The sequence below is a fragment of the Leptodactylus fuscus genome, chromosome 2, assembly GCF_031893055.1.
Source record: "Leptodactylus fuscus isolate aLepFus1 chromosome 2, aLepFus1.hap2, whole genome shotgun sequence".
NCBI lineage: Eukaryota > Metazoa > Chordata > Amphibia > Anura > Leptodactylidae > Leptodactylus > Leptodactylus fuscus.
The window spans coordinates 62,087,530-62,108,751 of record NC_134266.1 but is presented as its reverse complement, the minus strand read 5'-3'; the positions used below and the strand labels follow the sequence as shown (position 1 = coordinate 62,108,751).

At 43.7% G+C, this 21,222-nt stretch overlaps 1 protein-coding gene across 1 annotated transcript; it reads left to right on the top strand.

Annotated features, from left to right (window-relative positions):
• The first annotated feature begins 11,783 nt into the window (after positions 1-11,783).
• EXO5 (exonuclease 5) lies at positions 11,784-20,633 on the top strand. The gene is made up of 6 exons (XM_075262645.1): positions 11,784-11,964; positions 14,053-14,119; positions 15,752-16,014; positions 18,116-18,220; positions 19,478-19,650; positions 20,106-20,633. The coding sequence occupies exons 1-6, from the start codon at positions 11,808-11,810 to the stop codon at positions 20,571-20,573; spliced, it is 1,233 nt and encodes a 410-aa protein (XP_075118746.1). The 5' UTR covers positions 11,784-11,807; the 3' UTR covers positions 20,574-20,633.
• Positions 20,634-21,222: the final 589 nt, after the last annotated feature.

The window sequence follows — 21,222 nt, the reverse complement described above, 5'->3', positions numbered from 1 at the left end:
ACTTTCTCAGCTTTTTTCTGTCCCCTATTAAAATGTTTTTTTTTTTGAAAAAGCAGCTTTTTCCGCAACTCTTTTTTCTGCAATGTGTGGATGAGATTAGCCAAAATCTTATTCACGAAGACTAAGACTCCACGTTACAGAAACGCAGCTTATTGTTGCAGATTTTGCTATGGTTTTTTGAGCCAAAGCCAAGAATGGCTACATAAGGAATGGAAAATACATTGGACGGTCTTAGGCTCCGTTCCCACGGAGTAACGCGCCGCTCATTTAGAAACGTAAACACGTGTCAGAGCGAGGTGCTTCAAAACAGATCCTATTGATTTCAATGGGTGCCGGTCTTATGCGCGCTATCCATTGAAATCAGTGGGTTATAAAGCCTCCCATTGATTTCAATGTGTAGCACGCATAAGCCAGCACCCATTGAAGTCAATGGGATCTGTTTTGAAGCACCTCGCTCTGACACGTGTTTACTAGAGATGAGCGAACAGTGTTCTATCGAACACATGTTCGATCGGATATCAGGGTGTTCGCCATGTTCGAATCGAATCGAACACCGCGTGGTAAAGTGCGCCAAAATTCGATTCCCCTCCCACCTTCCCTGGCGCCTTTTTTGCACCAATAACAGCGCAGGGGAGGTGGGACAGGAACTACGACACCGGGGGCATTGAAAAAAATTGGAAAAAGTCATTGGCTGCCGAAATCAGGTGACCTCCATTTTAGACGAATAGTGGATTTCAAATCCGGGTCATATGAGAATGTGAACTTTGTGACTATGAGACAGGGATAGCTGTACAGGCAGGGATAGCTAGGGATAACCTTTATTTAGGGGGGAATGTTATTAAAAATAACTTTTTGGGGCTCTATCCGGTGTGTAATTGTGATTTTTGTGAGATAAACTTTTTCCCATAGGGATGCATTGGCCAGCGCTGATTGGCCGAATTCCGTACTCTGGCCAATCAGTGCTGGCCAATGCATTCTGTTGGAGTGATGAAGCAGTGCTGAATGTGTGTGTTTAGCTCAACTACACCGGTGGAGTAGTTGAGCTAAGCACACAGATTCAGCTCTGCTTCAATCAGCGCTGGCCAATGCATTCTATTAGCTTGATGAAGCAGAGTGTGCACAAGGGTTCAAGCGCACCCTCGGCTCTGATGTAGCAGAGCCGAGGCTGCACAAGGGTTCAAGCGCACCCTCGGCTCTGATGTAGCAGAGCCGAGGGTGCACTTGAACCCTTGTGCACCCTCGGCTCTGCTACATCAGAGCCGAGGGTGCGCTTGAACCCTTGTGCAGCCTCGGCTCTGCTACATCAGAGCCGAGGGTGCGCTTGAACCCTTGTGCACCCTCGGCTCTGCTACATCAGAGCCGAGGGTACGCTTGAACCCTTGTGCAGCCTCGGCTCTGCTACATCAGAGCCGAGGGTGCGCTTGAACCCTTGTGCAGCCTCGGCTCTGCTACATCAGAGCCGAGGGTGCGCTTGAACCCTTGTGCACCCTCGGCTCTGCTACATCAGAGCCGAGGGTGCGCTTGAACCCTTGTGCAGCCTCGGCTCTGCTACATCAGAGCCGAGGGTGCGCTTGAACCCTTGTGCACCCTCGGCTCTGCTACATCAGAGCCGAGGGTACGCTTGAACCCTTGTGCAGCCTCGGCTCTGCTACATCAGAGCCGAGGGTGCGCTTGAACCCTTGTGCAGCCTCGGCTCTGCTACATCAGAGCCGAGGGTGCGCTTGAACCCTTGTGCACCCTCGGCTCTGCTACATCAGAGCCGAGGGTGCGCTTGAACCCTTGTGCAGCCTCGGCTCTGCTACATCAGAGCCGAGGGTGCGCTTGAACCCTTGTGCACACTCTGCTTCATCAAGCTAATAGAATGCATTGGCCAGCGCTGATTGAAGCAGAGCTGAATCTGTGTGCTTAGCTCAACTACTCCACCGGTGTAGTTGAGCTAAACACACACATTCAGCACTGCTTCATCATGCCAACAGAATGCATTGGCCAGCACTGATTGGCCAGAGTACGGAATTCGGCCAATCAGCGCTGGCTCTGCCGGAGGAGGCGGAGTCTAAGGTCGGACCTGAATGGAGACTGGTGTGGAGCAATCTTAGACTCCGCCTCCTCCAGCAGAGCCAGCGCTGATTGGTCGAGTTCCGTACTCTGGCCAATCAGCGCTGGCCAATGCATTCTATTAGCCCGATGAAGTAGAGCTGAATGTGTGTGCTTAGCACACACATTCAGCTCTACTTCATCGGGCTAATAGAATGCATTGGCCAATCAGCGCTGGCCAATGCATTCTATTAGCGTGAACTGAGTTTGCACAGGGGTTCTAGTGCACCCTCGGCTCTGCTACATCAGATTGCTACATCTGATGTAGCAGTGCCGAGTGTGCATCAGATGTGTAGTTGAGCAGAACTGGCTCAGCACTGCTAAGTCTCTGCATTCGCATAGGAATGCATTGGCCAGCCTTCGGCCAATCAGCGCTGGCTCTGCCGGAGGAGGCGGAGTCTAAGGTCGGACCTGAATGGAGACTGGTGTGGAGCAATCTTAGACTCCGCCTCCTCCAGCAGAGCCAGCGCTGATTGGTCGAGTTCCGTACTCTGGCCAATCAGCACTGGCCAATGCATTTCTATGGGGAAAAGTTAGCTTGCGAAAATCGCAAACTGACAGGGATTTCCATTAGATAAAGTGACTTTTATGCCCCCAGACATGCTTCCCCTGCTGTCCCAGTGTCATTCCAGGGTGTTGGTATCATTTCCTGGGGTGTCATAGTGGACTTGGTGACCCTCCAGACACGAATTTGGGTTTCCCCCTTAACGAGTATATGTTCCCCATAGACTATAATGGGGTTCGAAACCCATTCGAACACTCGAACAGTGAGCGGCTGTTCGAATCGAATTTCGAACCTCGAACATTTTAGTGTTCGCTCATCTCTAGTGTTTACGTGTCTAAATGAGCGGTGCATTACTCCTTGGGAACGGAGCCTCATATTTCTATGGCTGAATTTACATCAGTGCTTGAATCCATTTTGCAGGTGGAAATACGGCAGACCCCATTATAGTCTATGAAGTTTGCGGGTTTCCGCAGGTAACCTTTTAAGCTGATTGCGTTGCCGTTTTTCAGGTCCCAAGCCGACCCAAAGAACGTAAACCCCAGGGCAGGTGTGAACCTAACAAACTCTATGCTCAATCCACTCCTGACTTTGGCTCAAAAATCCACAGCAAAATCTGCAACAAAAAAGCAGCCTGGGGGTCCATTCACAGGGAGTAAAATGGTGAGGAATTGGTGTGGAATTTCAGCGCTGAAAAAAAAGCCTTCCATTGACTTCAATGGGTTCCTTTTTCCTCCGTGTGAATGGACCCTGAAGTGAATAAGCATAAAGGGGAAAACGGAAATTCCGACATGTAGGGTTTTTCTGTGCGCTTGAAAAGTCGGATATCTTTACATGCGGACAGTGAAGGAAGGGCACGGAGTGCAAAAGAACGCACCCGATCGCTATTTAAATAAATGACAGGTGTCACAGACACAGCTAGTGTCCGCTCCTAATGTCCGTGCCAGATTTTGAGCAGACACTAGGAGCGGACACTACCTGTCGGACACCGACGGTAGTGTGAATGCTCCCTTACATATTATAACAGGATTCTTTTTTAAAGTAGAAGAAACACCTCATATCCAGCACTGCCCTCTAATGGCATTTTATAAAACTGCAAAGCATTAACATAAAACTGGGCAAATTTGGGAAAACTTTAAAAATAAAATCTTATATTACTGTTCTTTATAATTTGGAAATTATACTGTTTATAGATATGGGTATATTATTTGTTCAACTCATACTGGTCCTGGTTGGTATAGAAATGGAGACCCATAGGTGAAAACACAAAAAAATGACAACTACTTTTCATTACATAGCCCTAACCAATACCATAGTGCTGCACAGAGATTGTCATTACACACATTGGTCCCTGTCCACGCGGCGCTCACAATTTATATTCTAAATTAATCTGTTAGTAGGATTTTTTTCAGTTTGATGCTTCGTTCACACTTGCACCCAGTGTCCGGTTTGTGTGTTCCGTCGGGTTTCCATCTTCAGCCCTGGAGAAACTGGACAGAGGATGGAAATTTGGCAGTCAGCTTTAAAACCCATTCACTTGAATGGGTTTGTGAAGGTGACCGCTTGCGGCCTCTTCATGGGGAAACTTTTCTTTAGCCGGACACAAAGTCGGGCATGCAGGAATTTGTGTTTGGCTAAGAAAAACGGTTTCCCCACGGAGAGGCCGTAGACAGACACCGGCGGTCACCCATACAAATCCATGGCTTTTAAAGCTGACCGCCGGGTTTCTGTCCCCTGTCCTGTTTCGACGGAATGCACACACCGAACATCGGGCGCAATTGTGAATCGCCCCTAACAAACATATTGAGAACATACAGGGAGATTTAGTGAGTGAAATGCAAAAGCAGTGTATGTAACGTGTGCCAAAATTACTGTCTAACATGTCTTATGTCACATTTAGAAACTTTTTAGACCTTTTAATGACTTACAAAAAGTGGCAGGGTTCTGCAGGAAAGAGGCGTCAGTATGGCGTACATTGTGCAACAATATTTTGGCTCAGCTTTCTGGAATAAAGTAAACCAACTAATAGGAGGTTTAAAGTCAACCTAGATAGTCTAATAATGCAACAGGTTTATAGACATCTGGGAGTTTTCATGCATGACCACACCCCTTTTTAAAGCCCACCCCTTTAAGGAGTATGTCATACCCTAAAGTCCTTTAACAATTCTGGCATTGACTATTCTCTGGCTAGCATCAATAGTGGTGTTTATACACATAACCCAAGGGTAAGTTCACACTGGGTTTTCTGGTCAGGATTTTGAGGCCGTATCCACCTCAAAATCCTGACCAGAAAGACGGCTCCCATTGAAATCAATGGGAGCCAGTCAGTTCTTTTTTCTGGGAGCTGTTTGTTCCGGCTCCCGGAAAAAGAAGCGGCATGCTCATTCTTTCAGGCGGATTCACCTCGCGACATCCGTCTGAAGACACTGCCTCCCGACTAGGCCCATTCATTTGGGCCTAATCCGGAACGGAATGCGCGACTGGATACCGGTGCACTGCACCAGCATCCAGTCGCAGCTACCCGTATTTTGGTCCAGAACCTAAGGCAGCCTCTGCCTCAGGTTCCGGACCAAAACACCCTTTGTGATTCCGGCCTAAGGTCGCTTTAGCCATTGCATTGAACAGCTTTACCAGCCTGAATGCCACACAGATTAAAGGGAATTAGTTTCCAGAACTCCACATATCAACGCACTCCCACAAATAGATAGGTTAGGGTCACCCGAATCACACACCGATTTTCCCTTGTGAACCGCTGCCTCCATTCCTGAAATATTCCTGTTTTTATTAACTCTATGAAGCAACAGCCACAACCTCATTGCTCCAAAGAGCTCACGATATAGACAAAAATAGGGATATAAAATATGTCAGCAAATTCCCAGTATGGTCTCATTTCCATGCATTTTATGTCACCTATATTACACCTCATTCACTGGTTTTCTACCTTTCCAATGCAAAGCTTGATCCACTGACATTTTTTAACTGCATGAATGGGCAGTGACAGACAAAGCTGAAGTGTTTCCGTCTCTTCACATTGACTTCAAAAGGAAATGTCATGCACATGAGCGGCAAATTTGTCAGTGTACCCCTATTCTGATATTTCTATTATTGCCTGTAGAATCATTGCACTTTAATTGTACTGTCAATAAGGGTTGGTGGTGGCATGACATGTACTGGGATGTAATGGCGGCACTAATTGGGGGACATAAATTGTATATAGTTGGCGGTATTAATTGTGCTGCGTTCAGCCAGATTAATTGACACCTACACAGCGGCACTAATTGTACAGCAGATAGTGGCATGAAATGTGCACTGGCAGGATAATTGGACACTAAATAGAGACATTATTTGATGAATAATCGACTGAAAAGTATTAATTGAGCACTGTTTTAGTGTACTAAGTAGGCATTGTATGGCGGTATAAATAGAGGGAAAACTGTGAACATCCACATTGACTGGGTTACATTACCTTTCTCTTGTTTTGCTTTTGACCAACAGTATTTCATTATTTGTGATTGCTGTATGCATGAATTTGCAGAACTGGCAATATCCCAGTGTAATATACTGCCAGCTGAGTACAACTATGGGTCAATGGACAAGACATTGGTAAAATGCACCAAATGCACCATAAATATTACCTATTCAGAGATTGTTAATTGTCCATTAATATAATATTATATGTTAAACTGGACTCAGCCTAACAGTCTTATATTTTGAGGGATATCCCAATGTTTTTGGCAGTATGTCCTAGTTTCATCTCTGATAACTTCCTGCTTCACCATCCAGCCCCTAATGCTGCTGCCTGCGTACTGGGCGCAAGTTGGTGCAATGTATGGTGCTAACGATAAAAACCAACACCCAGAAGTTCACCTCAACCATCATGTGACACTTGAGCATGACAGTTTAGGAATTAAAAGTTAAACATATTTGCAAATATAAGTAGTTAAAAATTCTGCAAAGTTTTAAAGATTTTCTCCAACTATCTTAATGGTGACAGTCTGTGATCTTGATCGGTTGCCAATGGATATGACCACAAATGCAGAAACTTTCTATGGTCTGGGACTTGTCCAGAACCCAGCTATGATTTTCTTATTGTAGTTGGGTTATCAGGCAGGGACACTACATGTATCAGAAGATATCCCGGCCACAATAAGGAAATCATAGTTGATTCTCTGACCTTAGAAAGGTTCTGCATTTATGGTCATATCCATGGCCACAGATCAAGACAACAGACTGTGACCACAAGATATTTAGAGAAAATCTTTAAAACTCTGCAAAATGTTTAATTACTTATAGTTTCAAAAATGTTTAACTTTTAATTATCTACAATTTAAAAATTGTTATCTTTATGGGAATACCCCTTTAATTCAAATGACTATATCTCTGGTTATATACAGCCTAGAAATGCAGCAATACCTGTAAAATAAATTGAGATATAACTAGTTAAAAATACAGTTGGGAATGTGATTTTTCTTATATGTAGCAGTCTTGACAAATAATCTCAGTTTCATGTGATACAAGAACAATTTTCTAGGTCGTATAGAACTGGATATACACTCATTTAAAGATGACACCCCCCCCCCTCTTTTTTTTTTTTTGCAAATGATACCACTCTGCATTTCACGTTCCCTGACAGGACCAAACAATTGAGATGTGACACTAAGATAGCTGCTCCTACGGGTTATTAGATTCAAGGGCTGACTTACTTTCTCTCTGTATTGTGAATGTTTTCTAAATGTGCTCGATAATAGACACTGCTTGTTGTTAATAGGTTAGTTAGATTGTGTTTGTCTTCTAATTGTGATGTAGATAACAACCAAACTATACTTTATTAGCTATCAAATGGAGAAATACAGGTGATTCCAAAGGGTTCACATACTTTTTCTTGCAAATGTCCATATGACACATTCATAGCTTATGAATTACCAATGATTATACAGATGTTTCCTTACCCTTCTTCTTGGCTTCAGTGGTGTGAACTGACCAGCTCTGATAAAACGTTTGCATTACGAAGTCCATTACAGAATAATGCAAACATTTTTCTTTTTCAATGCTGGTCATCTTGTGCTACTCATCTTGGGATATCTTGAGCAAACAGAAAAGGTAAGGAAGGTCACATCTGTGATATACACTGAACCTAGTGCGGCACAGGAGGAGGCAGAGCATGATACGACCAAGTTTCTCTTGCCCCAGTCAAAATAGAAGTGTCATATGTGGCCGGAGGAGAACTTCTAAGATAGAGATAAACTGTAGTTTTTTGGGTACATGGTTGATATGTCTCTAGCTAGGGGTGCTAGGCTTATTAGGGCAATATAGTTCTTTATTTCTACCTCAATAATCTTTTAGACGGCAATTATAGCTACATAACAGGAAATCGTCCCATTGTCCAAATGCTGAAAAGGCAAATCTCTGATTCGCTAATCTTTGTTTAGAATATAATTTCACTAGATTGTTGTTTCCATTGATCAGTGGAGCAGTTATAGAATATAAAATGGCTCTCTCTCCTCTAAAAATGGAATCAGGACCCCTCTAGTTCATTATGGGACTCTTATGGCATGCCCCTATAAAGTACCAGTATAACATCATGCAGTCTGACAGTGAAGTGTCCAGTACAATCTTGTATAGAGATGAGCGAGTAGTATTCGATCGAGTAGATATTCGATCAATACTACAGTATTCTAAATACTTGTACTCGGTCGAATACCACGCGGTAAACGCAGTAAAGATTCAATCCCCTCCCACCTTCCCTGGCGCTTTTTTTTACACCAATAACTATGCAGGGGAGGTGGGACAGGAACTAGGACAACGGAGGCATTAAAAAAAAAAAAAAAACGTATACAGTAGAGATGAGCGAGTAGTGAAATATTTGAAAATTCGAAATTCGATTTGAGTAGACTTCAATATTCGACTATTCGATTGAATACCTACTCGATCAAATACTACTCGCTCATCTCTAATCCTGTACACACCCCTGGTCGCCTCTGCTGAATCATCACTTTGGGTACAATACAAGATGACTCTACAATTTCAGCAGACTCCATCCATCATGATGGTAGGTAACCTGATAGACGCTATAATCTCATGCTAATTCATGCACGACTTTAACATAGGTACGTTTATGCTAAAAAGCAGATGTATTAAATCCCAAGTACCATCTGTACCGCCGCCTCATATTTATGCAGAGCCATGAATTATATTAAATGTCCCAATTCTACTCTTCCTTCCATAACAAATTGAAACAAGAATAGTTTCATGAAAAGGCAACTTAGACGAAAACCAATATCACTTCTTACTAGAAGTAAAGACACCCTATATAGATCGCATTGTAAGGAGCTCCAGAGAGAACAGAAGACATGATGCATGGTGCTAATATTGAGTTATGTGAAAAGGACAGCGCTACTTGTTTGTATCAAGCATGTTGATCATGCATATGGTCAGAACATGAGAATGCATCATGCAAACACGGTCACGTATGCTATAATGTATCTGAGGGCCAGTTCCTCCTAATGATACTGCCTGACACACTCCCGTCACTGCACTTCACCCTGCTTTCGCCTGGAAACCTCTTCTTGGCGAGATCTCTCAATCTTTTAGAGAACCAACAACAATTCTGTCCCCAGCTAGTCCCTTCTGGTCCTCCCCTCTATAAGTATGGTCAAACCTCTGCATGGCACCTGAGCAATAAGGTTCTTAGCATGCTAGGCCTGCTGTGAAGCATTACATGACTTGACCTGCAAATAGAACCTTGCCTTGTTTCTATCAGCTGTTGCTTTTCTACTTTTTCTCAGCACCCTCACCCATAATCTGCCACTACTTAGTATAGACAGTGTGTAGGTAGACAGCACCGAGGTCACAAAACTCAAGCGATGTGACCCCTTCAAAGAGCTAACCTGTACGTGTGCTGAAAGTTGGACCCCCACTGATGAAAATAAACCGACAATATCGCAAAACACATGTAATTCATTTTTAAGTCACTGGGGTAGGTTTAAATAAATATCCATTGTCAAGTTCTTCTACACCAAACTTACCGAACCTTTTTTTTTTAACGGACCTTGCTTTGTGCACTGGGGCACAGTCATACTGGAGCAAGACAGCAGAACAGGGTCTATCCCAAACTGTTCCCACAAAGTTGGAATCATAAAACTATCCTTTCACTGGAACTAAGCGGTAGGCCAACCCTGAAACAACATCCAGTGGCACTGAAGTCAATGGGAGTCTTATTTTGACACGTGTATTTTTACATGTGTATTTTTCAAAAATACACGCGCGTTTACTCCGTGTGAAGGCTCCCTCAGAAGGGTATTGGAGAAAGAGCCATTTAACAGCTGGTTATTCTTCAAACTACAGAATAAATGTGACTTACCACACCAGGCCTTCTATAGATATCTGCAGCTAAACAGGAACAGTCTTCTGTCTTTTTGAGACAAACCCTTAAACCTCCAGTTCCATGACCATCCCATTGTACAGATCAGGTCCAGTTTTTTCATAGAAGCCTTTGTGTCACCTGTCCAGTCACAAATACCTGTCATATTTATGGTATATGTTGATGATATCTAGTTGCCTTGGGTCTCATCCTCCTCAACCACTCACCAAGTGGTCAGAATATATTACAACCCTCAGTGATGATGAATAGAGTGATGCTCTGGAACCTCAATTATTGGTATTCCCTGTGGCCAGCAACCAATTGACCTAGTTATTCATCACCCATCTGGCTTACCTTACCCCTTACCTCGAAATGTCATTGGTATTCCAAGGAGGAAGCCAAGCGTCTCGGTATTTAGGGGAGAGGTGTTATGGGCTCTTAATTCCCTTATGGAGGACCCCAATCATCAATGAATCACCTTTCACATTACTGAAATTGACGGTGCTTGGCAAAAAAAAACACAGCAAAATTTGCAACAACAAAAGAATTACCTTTTCCTCACCGCGGAGCCTCAGACTAACAAAGTGAAAAATGAACACAACGTGGCAGTATGCGCACTGTATCAGGGTTATACTTGATTCGGATCTCTCCGTCACTTCACATATTCAGAAAATACCACGCCCTTGTCACCTACATCTCAAAAGCATCTGTAGAATTTGTCCTTTCCTCACTGTGGAGACATAAACAAACCCTCATTGTCACTCTGATTCTCTCTCGTCTTTGCTATTACAATTCTCTTCAAATTGGGCTTCCTCTTATTAAACTCTCCCCTTTACAATCTGTCCTGAATGCAGCTGTCAGACTTATCTTTCTGTTAAAATGGATGGTACACTGACACATCTACCTTGTGCCAGTCGCTGCTCTGGTTGCCCATCCATCACAGAATACAATATAAAATTATCACTTTAACCCACAAATCCATCTATAGCACTGCACCCCCACCCCTCCATATCCACTCTCTCATCACTGTCTACCGCCCTAATTGTCCTCTCCAGTCTGACAATGACCTTAGACTTGCATCCTCTGTTATCCGAACATCCCACTTCTACATACAAGACTTTTCTCAAGATGCAGTAGTGCTCTGGAGCGCTTTACACTGGACAATCCGATCAATGCCCAACTACAGCTGCGTCAAACATGCCCTAAAATAACATCTGTATAGTCGGGCAAATCACACGACCTGATGACATTGTTCTACTCCTTCGCACACTACACTAACATTTCTTAGCCTAAGCTATCCTTCCTCCTCTATTCCTCAGATCCTGTCCCCTCCTTATAGAAGTTACCCTAAGTCTCTGTATATTCAGATACCAGCTTGTGACTGGCTCACACAGCTTCAGTTATATATTAAAAGTTGACTGGACCATTGTACCAAAGAAGCCCTCTGACCTCTTGTGTTTCCCTATTTGCACATAGATTGTAAGCTCTTGTGAGCAGGACCCTCACTCCTATTGTTTGATACGGTAATTCATTGTTGCATTGCATTGTCAGACACTGTCTGTTCATGTAATATGCTGCAGAATATGTAACATTATTATAATTATTCGCTATAATAGGCTATAGATATGATATTGCTGCTTATAAGCCTGTACAGATTGCATTGCATTGTTATCACTAAGTCAGACATGAAGGGGTTACACTGAAGCCTTGCATTATATTCAGGACACATGACTGTTATCACATCAGGGCTCTTGTTCCACATCTGGGGGGATGTTTACATCACGTGACTCCGGGTACGCCCACATGACGTCACCCAGGTTGTAGCTCCTTCAGTGTAGGAGGGAGCGCTTCATGATGAGTAGCCCGGGTAAGTGCACACCATCCCAGGTGACTGAGGAGGACGCTGCAGCTGACCGGCCGCCATGTGAGGAGAAGAGGGAAGATGAAGACTCCTTCTCTGACATCAGTGACTCCGAGCTCCTGCAGCTTCAGGACGCAGCCGAAACCGGTGAGTGACGTCACGGGAGGGGGCAGGGCCAGATCTCCCGCCGAGCTCTGCCCGGACTTGCAGCTTTGTCCTGTGACCGGTCTATTATGTCACGTGCTCCTCTCTTGCTATGAAATGTATGACTACATATAGTACATGGAGGTGGCCTCAGCCCCTGGTCTCGTCACACATATTGGTGACATGTATGGTATAGGTCCACTGTCTGACCATGGTGACCCTGCTAATCACCAGAACAAAGGGACAGATATACTGTAACATATACTAGCAAGCTGCCCTCCACTGTATAGCAGATTTACCTCAATTTAGGATTTACACACAATTCTGTTCTGGCACCAGGAATGCACCCGAATTACTAAGAGCCTGGAGACATTGGGGGACTGGATTAAAGGTCATTCTACCATTAAAATCGAATGTTTTCTTGTTGACCCATAGGAATAACCTTAAGAAAGGCTATTCTTCTCCTACCTTTAGATGTCTTCTCCGCGCCACCCTTCGGTATGCAAATGAGTTCTCTCACAGCACTGGGGGCGTCCCCAATGCTGCGAGAGAACTCTCCAGCGCCGCCTCCATCTTCTTCAGGAACGAGTCTTCTTCCAGGGGTTGGCTTCAAACTTGTAGGCTTCGGGCCTAGGGCAGAGCCGACTGCACATGCCCACAGGCCACAAGAAAATGGCTGTTACCTACTGTGTAAGCGGCCATCCTTCTTGTGGCTGCAGGCATGCGCAGTCAGCTCTGCCCGAGGTCTAGAAGTTTGACCGCCCGCGCCAGAAGAAGACGCGTGAAGAGGCTGTTCCTGAAGAAGATGGAGGCGGCCCTGGAGAGTTCTCTGGCAGCATTGGGGATGCCCCCAGTGCTGTTTGAGTGCTGGGGCCCGCCTCCAGTACTTTGAGAGAACTCATTTGCATACCGACGAAAAGCGGTATTTATACCCAACAGTGGTGTGGAGAAGACACCTAAAGGTAGGAGAAGAATAGTATTTCTTATGGCTATTCCTATGTGTCAACGAGAAAAAAAATTGATTTTAATGGTAGAATCCCTTTAAGTCTGGGGTACACTTTTACTTTTACATTTTGTTTATGGATGTCCGTAGATTTCCTTTTACTGACCACAGGTCAGTTTCTCTGCAGAACCCTATAGATTTCCCATGCAGCAATCTCCTGATCAGTTGCTACATCTGTCAGACAGGGGTTTGTGAAGTATCTCGGTGTAGGTGATGATGCAGAGCTATGAGGAACGCCCTCCTGACAGTGGGGAGATATTGGTGCTGACACTAACAAGACTGAAATCTCCTCCACTGGGGTACATACTGGGAAAGCCCACAATGCATCAAATTCAGCGCACTGTTAGCTTTCCACTGGTATATAAAACCACATGCGCAGGAGGACATGAAAGGTCTTCTTTAAACTGAAAGCGGTGGAGAAAAGAGTCCTACATTCAAGACTTTTTCCTCTGCTGATTTTTGGAGTCTCTGTGAGAGACTCCTCCAACGCAGATGTGAACGTCACCTGACTGACTTCATTAATATCTTGTTTATTGATTAAGATATGTGCTATAATCACTATAGACAACAGCAGTGCAGCCTCAGGCTGTGGGCCTATGACTTGTAGAAATCATAACAGAGAAGCTGTACAGAGAATAGCGGGTTCACACCTGCGCCCAGTCTCCGCTTTGCAGGTTTCCATCTTCTGCCCGAAAAACTGGACAGTAGACGGAAACCCGGCAGTCAGTTTTCAAACCCATTCACCTGCGTGTGTCTTGTGCCTCTCTGCCGCAAACCGTTTTTTTTTTTGTAACTGGACCCAAAGTCCTGCATGTCTGACTTTGTGTCCGGTTGAAAAAAGCAGTTTCGCCGCAGAGAGGCACAAGATTCTCACGGGCAGACACTTTGCAAACCCATTCAAGTGAATGGGTTTAAAAACTGACTGCTGGGTTTCCGTCTCCTGTCCAGTTTCCCGGGCAGTAAACAGAAACCTGCAAAGCGGAGACCGGGTGCTGGTGAGAACCCGCCCGAAGTTATGGAAAACTGCTTGTTTTATTCTAAAGTACTATAGATGATGATATATTTAGTATCTTCTCTCTTATTTACAGGAGGTAGTTCTTTACCAGTGGAAAAAAATAAGCAACCAGAAGATGGAACGAGCAGTCTGCAATCTGTGTATGACTATACTATTTTATCATGGAAATCAGGATGACACTTACCAGTCCTAAAAGATATATTGTCCTCTACAGTGAACCACCGCTAAAGCTACCTGTACACATTACATGAATATCAGTCGAACTTGCTGATTTACCGTATTTTTCGGACTATAAGACGCACTTTTTTTCCTCCCAATATGGGAGGAAAATGTGTGTGCGTCTTATAGTCTGAATGCAGCGTCTGTGTCCTGTCTATGAGAATCAAAAGGAGAGCGGTGCTGTGCCTGCCTGCTCTGCCCCTCCTTCCCTGTCTGTGTCGCGTGTTTGCAGGAGCGAGATATGAGAGGCAGGGAAGTAAGGGCGGGCCAGACAGGTGAAGGAAGCGTGGTTTCAAGCTTGCCGAGAAAACCACGCCTCTTTCACCCGTCTGGCTTGTCCCTCCTTCACTGCCTCTCAGATCTGGCTCCTGCAATGATGCCACACAGACAGGGAAGGAGGGGCGGGCCAAACGGGAGGAGGAGGCGTGGTTTTCTCGGCAAGCTTGAAACCACGCCTCCTTCACCCGTCTGGCCCGCCCCTACTTCCCTGCCTGTGTGGCATCATTGCAAGAGCCAGATCTGAGAGGCAGTGAAGGAGGGACGAGCCAGACGGGTGAAAGAGGCGTGGTTTCAAGTTTGCTTAGAAAACCACACCTCCTTCACACCACTGCAGGGTGTCTCTTTCCATCCATGGATGAGATTAGATAGATAGATAGATAGATAGATAGATAGATAGATAGATAGATAGATAGATAGATAGATTGAATAGATAGATAGACAGACAGACAGACAGAGATAGATAGATAGATAGATTAGATAGATATGTTCAAATCACCCCCATATCCCTAGAATACATGTAAAACAAAAACATTACTGTGAAACACATACACATTTGGTATCCCTGTGTCCGAAAGCCCCCGGTTCTATTTACATTGGTGAAATATTATATTATTAGGTTATTAAATATTTCACCAATTTTTTTTTCCTTAAAATTTTTTTTCCCTATTTTCCTCCTCTAAAACCTTAGTGCGTCTTATGGTCCGAAAAATACGGTATTTGGATTGGCCAACTATCTTTGTATGGGGTTTTGACTTTCCCCCTGTTGACAGGTTTTGAGGGTGGGGGATGGATTGTGGATGCTCACACAGGGCGGTATATTAGCAGCTTATCTCCCTGCTGAGAACACACACTGAACCAAGACCAAGGTATATCTCTTGGCCAAGGAGCATTTACGTTTTATATTGTCTGAGATATAACGGTGTGAAGTCGCCCTCCTCCCCTCAGTTTCTCCACGTGTTACAGCCCCCTACTCCCATACACAGTAATACTCAATGAGAGGCAGGAGCAGCTCTCAATACAAAACAAGGGAAAGAGTTAAAAAATGCAGGATTTCACAGAAAGGATCCAAAATTTGTTAATAAAATATATTACAAAATTTATTAATGACACAAATACTTCCAGAAATCAGAAGTTTTCCGAAAGTTTAGTTACCCCTTTAAAATTTTTTCCCTAGATATATATATTAGTTACACATATAGATGTATGGTAATAGATTGATTTTAAACATGGTGAGGAATCTGTTTTTCCAATTTGTCTTTCTTCATTTTTTTAAGTGATGTACGTACAGAAACTAACAATGGTCTCTATCAAGATGGGACAGGAAAGAACATATCAAGAGACTTCCTGCAAAGAAAAAGGAAAACAGAAGTGGAAACTCCACTGGAGAAGTATTTCCTGAAATATGTGACTGTGACGAACATTTGTGCCCAGCTTTGGTGTGAACAGCAGATGGTGTATAAAATGGAGCAGCCAATACTAGCAGAGCCAGAGAAATCAGCTGCCATGAGCGAAGGATCTAGCATACATTTGGCCAGAGGTTAGCACAGTCATGTCTTTGATCTTTAGATACTTTATTTACTGTGTATGGATTATTCCAGTTGAAACACTTATGAGCTGATCTGTTCTATCACTATGAAAGAGCACATTATAGATGTATTCCAGGAGGCCCTTATAGAATGCACTTACAGAGCATTGCTTACTGATTTTTTTATTCTTCCCATTAAAATCTGCTTTTTTATTTCTATGCCCTCATACATTACAGGACTCCCCTCTGTGGAAGAGTATTATCAGGAGGGCAGGGGGTGTTCCTCCCTGCTCACACTGTACAGCGCGATAGGCGCTGCTGTGGAGAAGGACGTTCCTGACTGACTGTCAGGAACGCCCTTTTGACTGTAAAGAGCTACGGTACCGGGACTGATAGCTCTTCACCTGGGGCACAGATCGGGAAAGCAGACAGTGTGCTGAATTCAGCGCACTGTCGACTTTCTAGCGGTATATAAAACCGCATGTGCCCCAACTCATGAAAGGTCCTCTTTAATTCCCATTTAGAGTCTGTAGAAATGCTGGCAACAAGCTCTTTAGGCTGCCATTAGTGTTTGTCACAAAGCATATGCATATAAACTACCCCCCCACACACACACACACACACACCGTTTTAAAAAAATAACCTAAAAAAGAATGTGCTCTACTTACGGATCGTGCACGCTGGGCGGGCATTCAGGGTGTGTCTTCATCTTCATCCCTGCCTCTTCTTCCTCCGGTCCCGTCTTCTTCCAGCGCTCGCTCGCGGACACTGATATTAAAAAACTGCCTGGGCGCATGCGCAGTAGCATGCGGCTTCTACTACGGCTACTGCGCAGGCGCCCAGGCTATCACTGTCCGTTCGCGAGCGCTGGAGGAAGACGGGACCAGAGGACATCGGAGGAAGAAGAGGCGGGGATGAAGATGAAGACACACCCTGAATGCCCGCCCAGCGTGCACGATCTGTAAGTAGAGCACATTCTTTTTTAGGTTATTATTTTAAAACGGGGGGGTAGTTTAATATAACATTTACGGTGCCTGAATAGCCTTTTAAAAGGCTATTCACGCATATGTGGGGCTCTATCAGCATGATTTTGCTGATAGGGCCTCTTTAAAGGGAATCTATCACCAGAACCCAGCATATCAACCCAATCATATACATGGATAGGTTAGAGTCATCTGAATCAAACAGTGTTTTATTGAATCCATGTGTCTTATTGGCTAGAGAGCACTATTTCTGTCAATATGCAAATGAGCTCTTTGGAACAGCAAGGGCGTTTCCATTGCTCCAAGAATGTAAGTAACAGCATCCCCATTGATTCAAAGAGATTATTTGCACATTGACAAAACCGTGATATCTTGGCAAAGGAGGCACCGATTTATAAGGGCAAAACACCGTTTGATTCAGGTGACCCTAACCTGAATCTGGGCTGGATTGATATGATGATGGGTTCCGGCGACAGGCTCCTTTAAAGACTGATAATGAGAATATAGTCATCTCTTTCCTGCACCATTTTCGAAATCCTGACTTTTGACATCCATGTACAGCAGATGTTAGGAATTGATTTAAAAGACTTTACACTGTGGTTGGCTCAATGACCCCTGTATTAAATGACACTTATTTTGGGGTATTTAGATGTTCGCATGTTGGGCATAAGCTGTGTTTTTTGTGCTATGAAATTGTGCATGGAAAATCTACAGTGTCAGCAAAGTGGATAAATCGGATTTCCTCAACAAGGTGCAGAAAAACAATGCTATTTTGCTGAAAAATTTTCTTATGTGAAATCCACAACATATTAATGCCCTTTCTTCTGATATTATCCAGTGTTCTGTAGTTTTTGGATACAGCTGCCCCACAGATTGCCTGTGAATACTCTGCTCTGAAGGCTCTGCTCTGTTTCAGCTTTCAAGCCCAGATGTAGACAGTATAAATTTATGAAAAAAGCCACTTTAGATTGGTTTCTGTGTACAACACCATACACTGTTAAGTTTGGTGGAAAAAAAAAAAACTTGCTGATTTACTTCCTGGAGTCTTTTATTGGACTTCACAGTAGCTGTTGATGTAATACCGTGTTAAATATCACCTCTTTTCTCATAGTTTTTTTTTTTCTCTTCAGAGCTAGAAGTTCATGATATTGTATCTGTGACCACACAGACTCGAGAAGACTCCTGGGCAATAAAGTGTCTGAATATTTTAGCTATGATACCGGTGTTGCAAGCTGGTGAGTAATTCAGATGAATGTGAAAATCCATGAAAAAAAAAAAAAAAAAAAAGATACTTCTGAACTATGTAAAGTCCAGGAACATCTAGTAGTAATGGCTCACTGTACTGTATTTCATTGTGTCTCCATCTGTACGAATTAAAGAGGACCTTTCGTGTTCTCAGGCACATGCGGTTTTACATACTGCTAGAAAGTCGACAGTGCGCTGAATTCAATATACTGTCGGCTTTCTGGTTATTTACCCCAAGCTGGAGATATCAGTGCCGTTAGTTTCAGTACCAATCTCTGCCCACTATCTGAAGGGCGTTCTTGACAGTCTAGCTGGTCTGTGAGGAATATAGCCCATATTCTATAGCTCTGTAGTATCAGAGGGGATGTTTCTTACCGCCCAGAGATGACACTAAGCTGTCAGAACGCTGAATCCAGCGCACTGTCTGCTTTCTAGCGGTATATAAAACCGCATGTGCCTGAGGACATGAAAGGTCTTCTTTAAGAAAAGGACCAGCGGTAAAGTTTATGTTCACTTTTTGAAGACATCTTCCAGCCTAGATGTAGGTATAATCTACACAACATTACTGTTAACCCAGAGCTGCATCTAAAATTTTGCTGGTGGAAGCCAGTCAATAACTCTTCACAAGACACCTAGCAAATGCTACGCATCAGACATTGTTGCAGTTGCTGACAGACATTTCACAAATAGGAAATGCTGGATGGATTTATCTTGGTAGTGCTCTACATCTCCTATTCTGTGTGTCACAGCCATTGAAATAAAACCGTTTCCAAAGGCATTCCCTTTCACCATGCAACCCCCTGGATGATCAGCTGAAGGCTCCCTTATACACTCTTGGAAGCCACAGCCAGCCAAACAATTTAGCCAGTGCAGCGAAATATATTATATAGTGACCATTTACATAAATCTGCTGGTAAGTGTGATGCTACAGAGTTTCTTGCTTTTGTGGCTCATATAGGGGTGTCCTGAGTGGGGACTTCCCTCTATGATGTCCATACGTTCTAGCAGGGCATACAAACAGGATTAGTCTTCTTGAGACAACCCAGACCACTTGAGTGGACATGTGAATCAATTAAGGACTTGAGTGATGTGAAAAGTTAATACGGTATGTTGCCACTTTACTAGTCAAAAAAAAAAAATTGCACCATTAACTACAAGGTTTTTGCTGTCAGTACAGTGATTTAGGGACTCGCAGTAATGTATCCAAATTCTTTTCTCTTTCTCCATTATCCATTTCCTGCCAATAGGTGGCAAGATCCGGGAATTTCCAGTTTTTGGGGAGCTTGATGGCTTATTCGTGGTGGGGGTGATTGATGAATTGGGATACTCTTCCAAAGGTGAACTACAACTCAGAGAGCTGAAAACCCGTGCTAGCCCAACACTACCAAGATATGGTCAGAAGAGGAGTCATGAAATCCAGGTAAGGTCACCTATAAAGTCTGTAAATGGTCTACAATTCAGTGGTATGGTTTGTACATGGTTCTTCTTTACTAAACAAATGACCCAATACTAGTCTAAAAAGTCTTATTCTCAGTACGTAACATTGAAGTCTAATGTATTGGTTTTCATAAATGGAGTAGTTGCTCAGTATTTTAACCACAAGTGTCATGGTGTCGGTAATAAAGCACCAGGTTAGTGACCGCCAACATGGCTTCACTTTAATTTGTCAAACGTGTGCTTACTGATCTCTATTAATATACAGCCATCACCATTGGCACAAATGATATAAAGTACTTTATAAGGCATTTATATTATTGATAGTTTGTGTGTTGGTTTTATTATGGTTTAGTCTGGTATTTTTTGCTTTACAGGATAAAACCCTATTTTCTGTACAACTCCGTATTATGGTGACAGACTTATGACTATGTCTTCTAGGTGTCGCTTTACAAGCTGCTATTTGATGGTATGGTAAGCGGCAGGCTTCAGCCTGATGTTTTCATGCAGCACTTGAAGCTGAGACCAGAACAAGGATTAGGACCTCAGGTGAAGGAGCACGCCATGAAGTCTGGGCTAACTGTGTCCACATTCAGAGATGTGTTGGAGTTGACCTGTCTGAATCTTACGTATAGTGACTTGCCCATGATTGACAGTCTGAAGCTTGAATACTGCTATCAGGGAGATGGTTCCCTGTTAGGATGTGATGAAGTGTCATTTCAGAAAGAGACACTTTTGCAGCAAGTTACATTTTACTTTTCCTACTGGAAAGGTCTAAGGGACATCCAGGGGGTTGACATAGAAGATGCCTGGAAGTGCAGAATGTGCGAGTATTCGAGCATTTGTGAATGGAGAGCGCAGAAAACCAAAAGTATCACTATACAGACTCTGAACAAGAGATTAAAATGATGGCTATGAAGATTTTATGTCTTAATTCACCAGTCTGATACTGACTGTTCACTCTAGCAATGGACACATTATTGTAAAAGTAATGATTATGTTTTCATGGTCCTAACTGTAAGTGGATTTATATACCAAGTCAGTATTGTTAGAACATTTTTCATACTGCTTCTTAAAGCCGCTTTCCCACAGAACAAGTGATCCGCCATCCATATTTGGTAACCTTTAGATCAGTAGGAGTCCGATCACTCAGATCCCCCAAACAGGAGACTTTGGTTGGGCAGCACACGGACCGCTCCATTCATTTCAATGGGATAGACGAGCACTATACTTCAGCTACATGACACACACATTGGAATGAATGCAACGGTGTATGTACTGCCTGACCACTAATCCAATGAGAATGGAGATGAAAGTCCTCCATTCTCCTGATCAGTGGAGGGCTGAGCGGTCAGACCCCTACTGGTCTGCAAGATATTCCTACCATTAAAACCTCTTTTTTTGTGGATAAGACGTCGGAATAGCCTTTGGAAAGGCTATTCGTCTCTTACCTTTAGATGTGATCTCCGCTGCGCCGTTCCTTAGAAATACTGTTTTTTACTGGTATGTAAATTAGTTCTCTGGCAGCGATGGGGGCGGGCCCCAGCACTGAAAATAC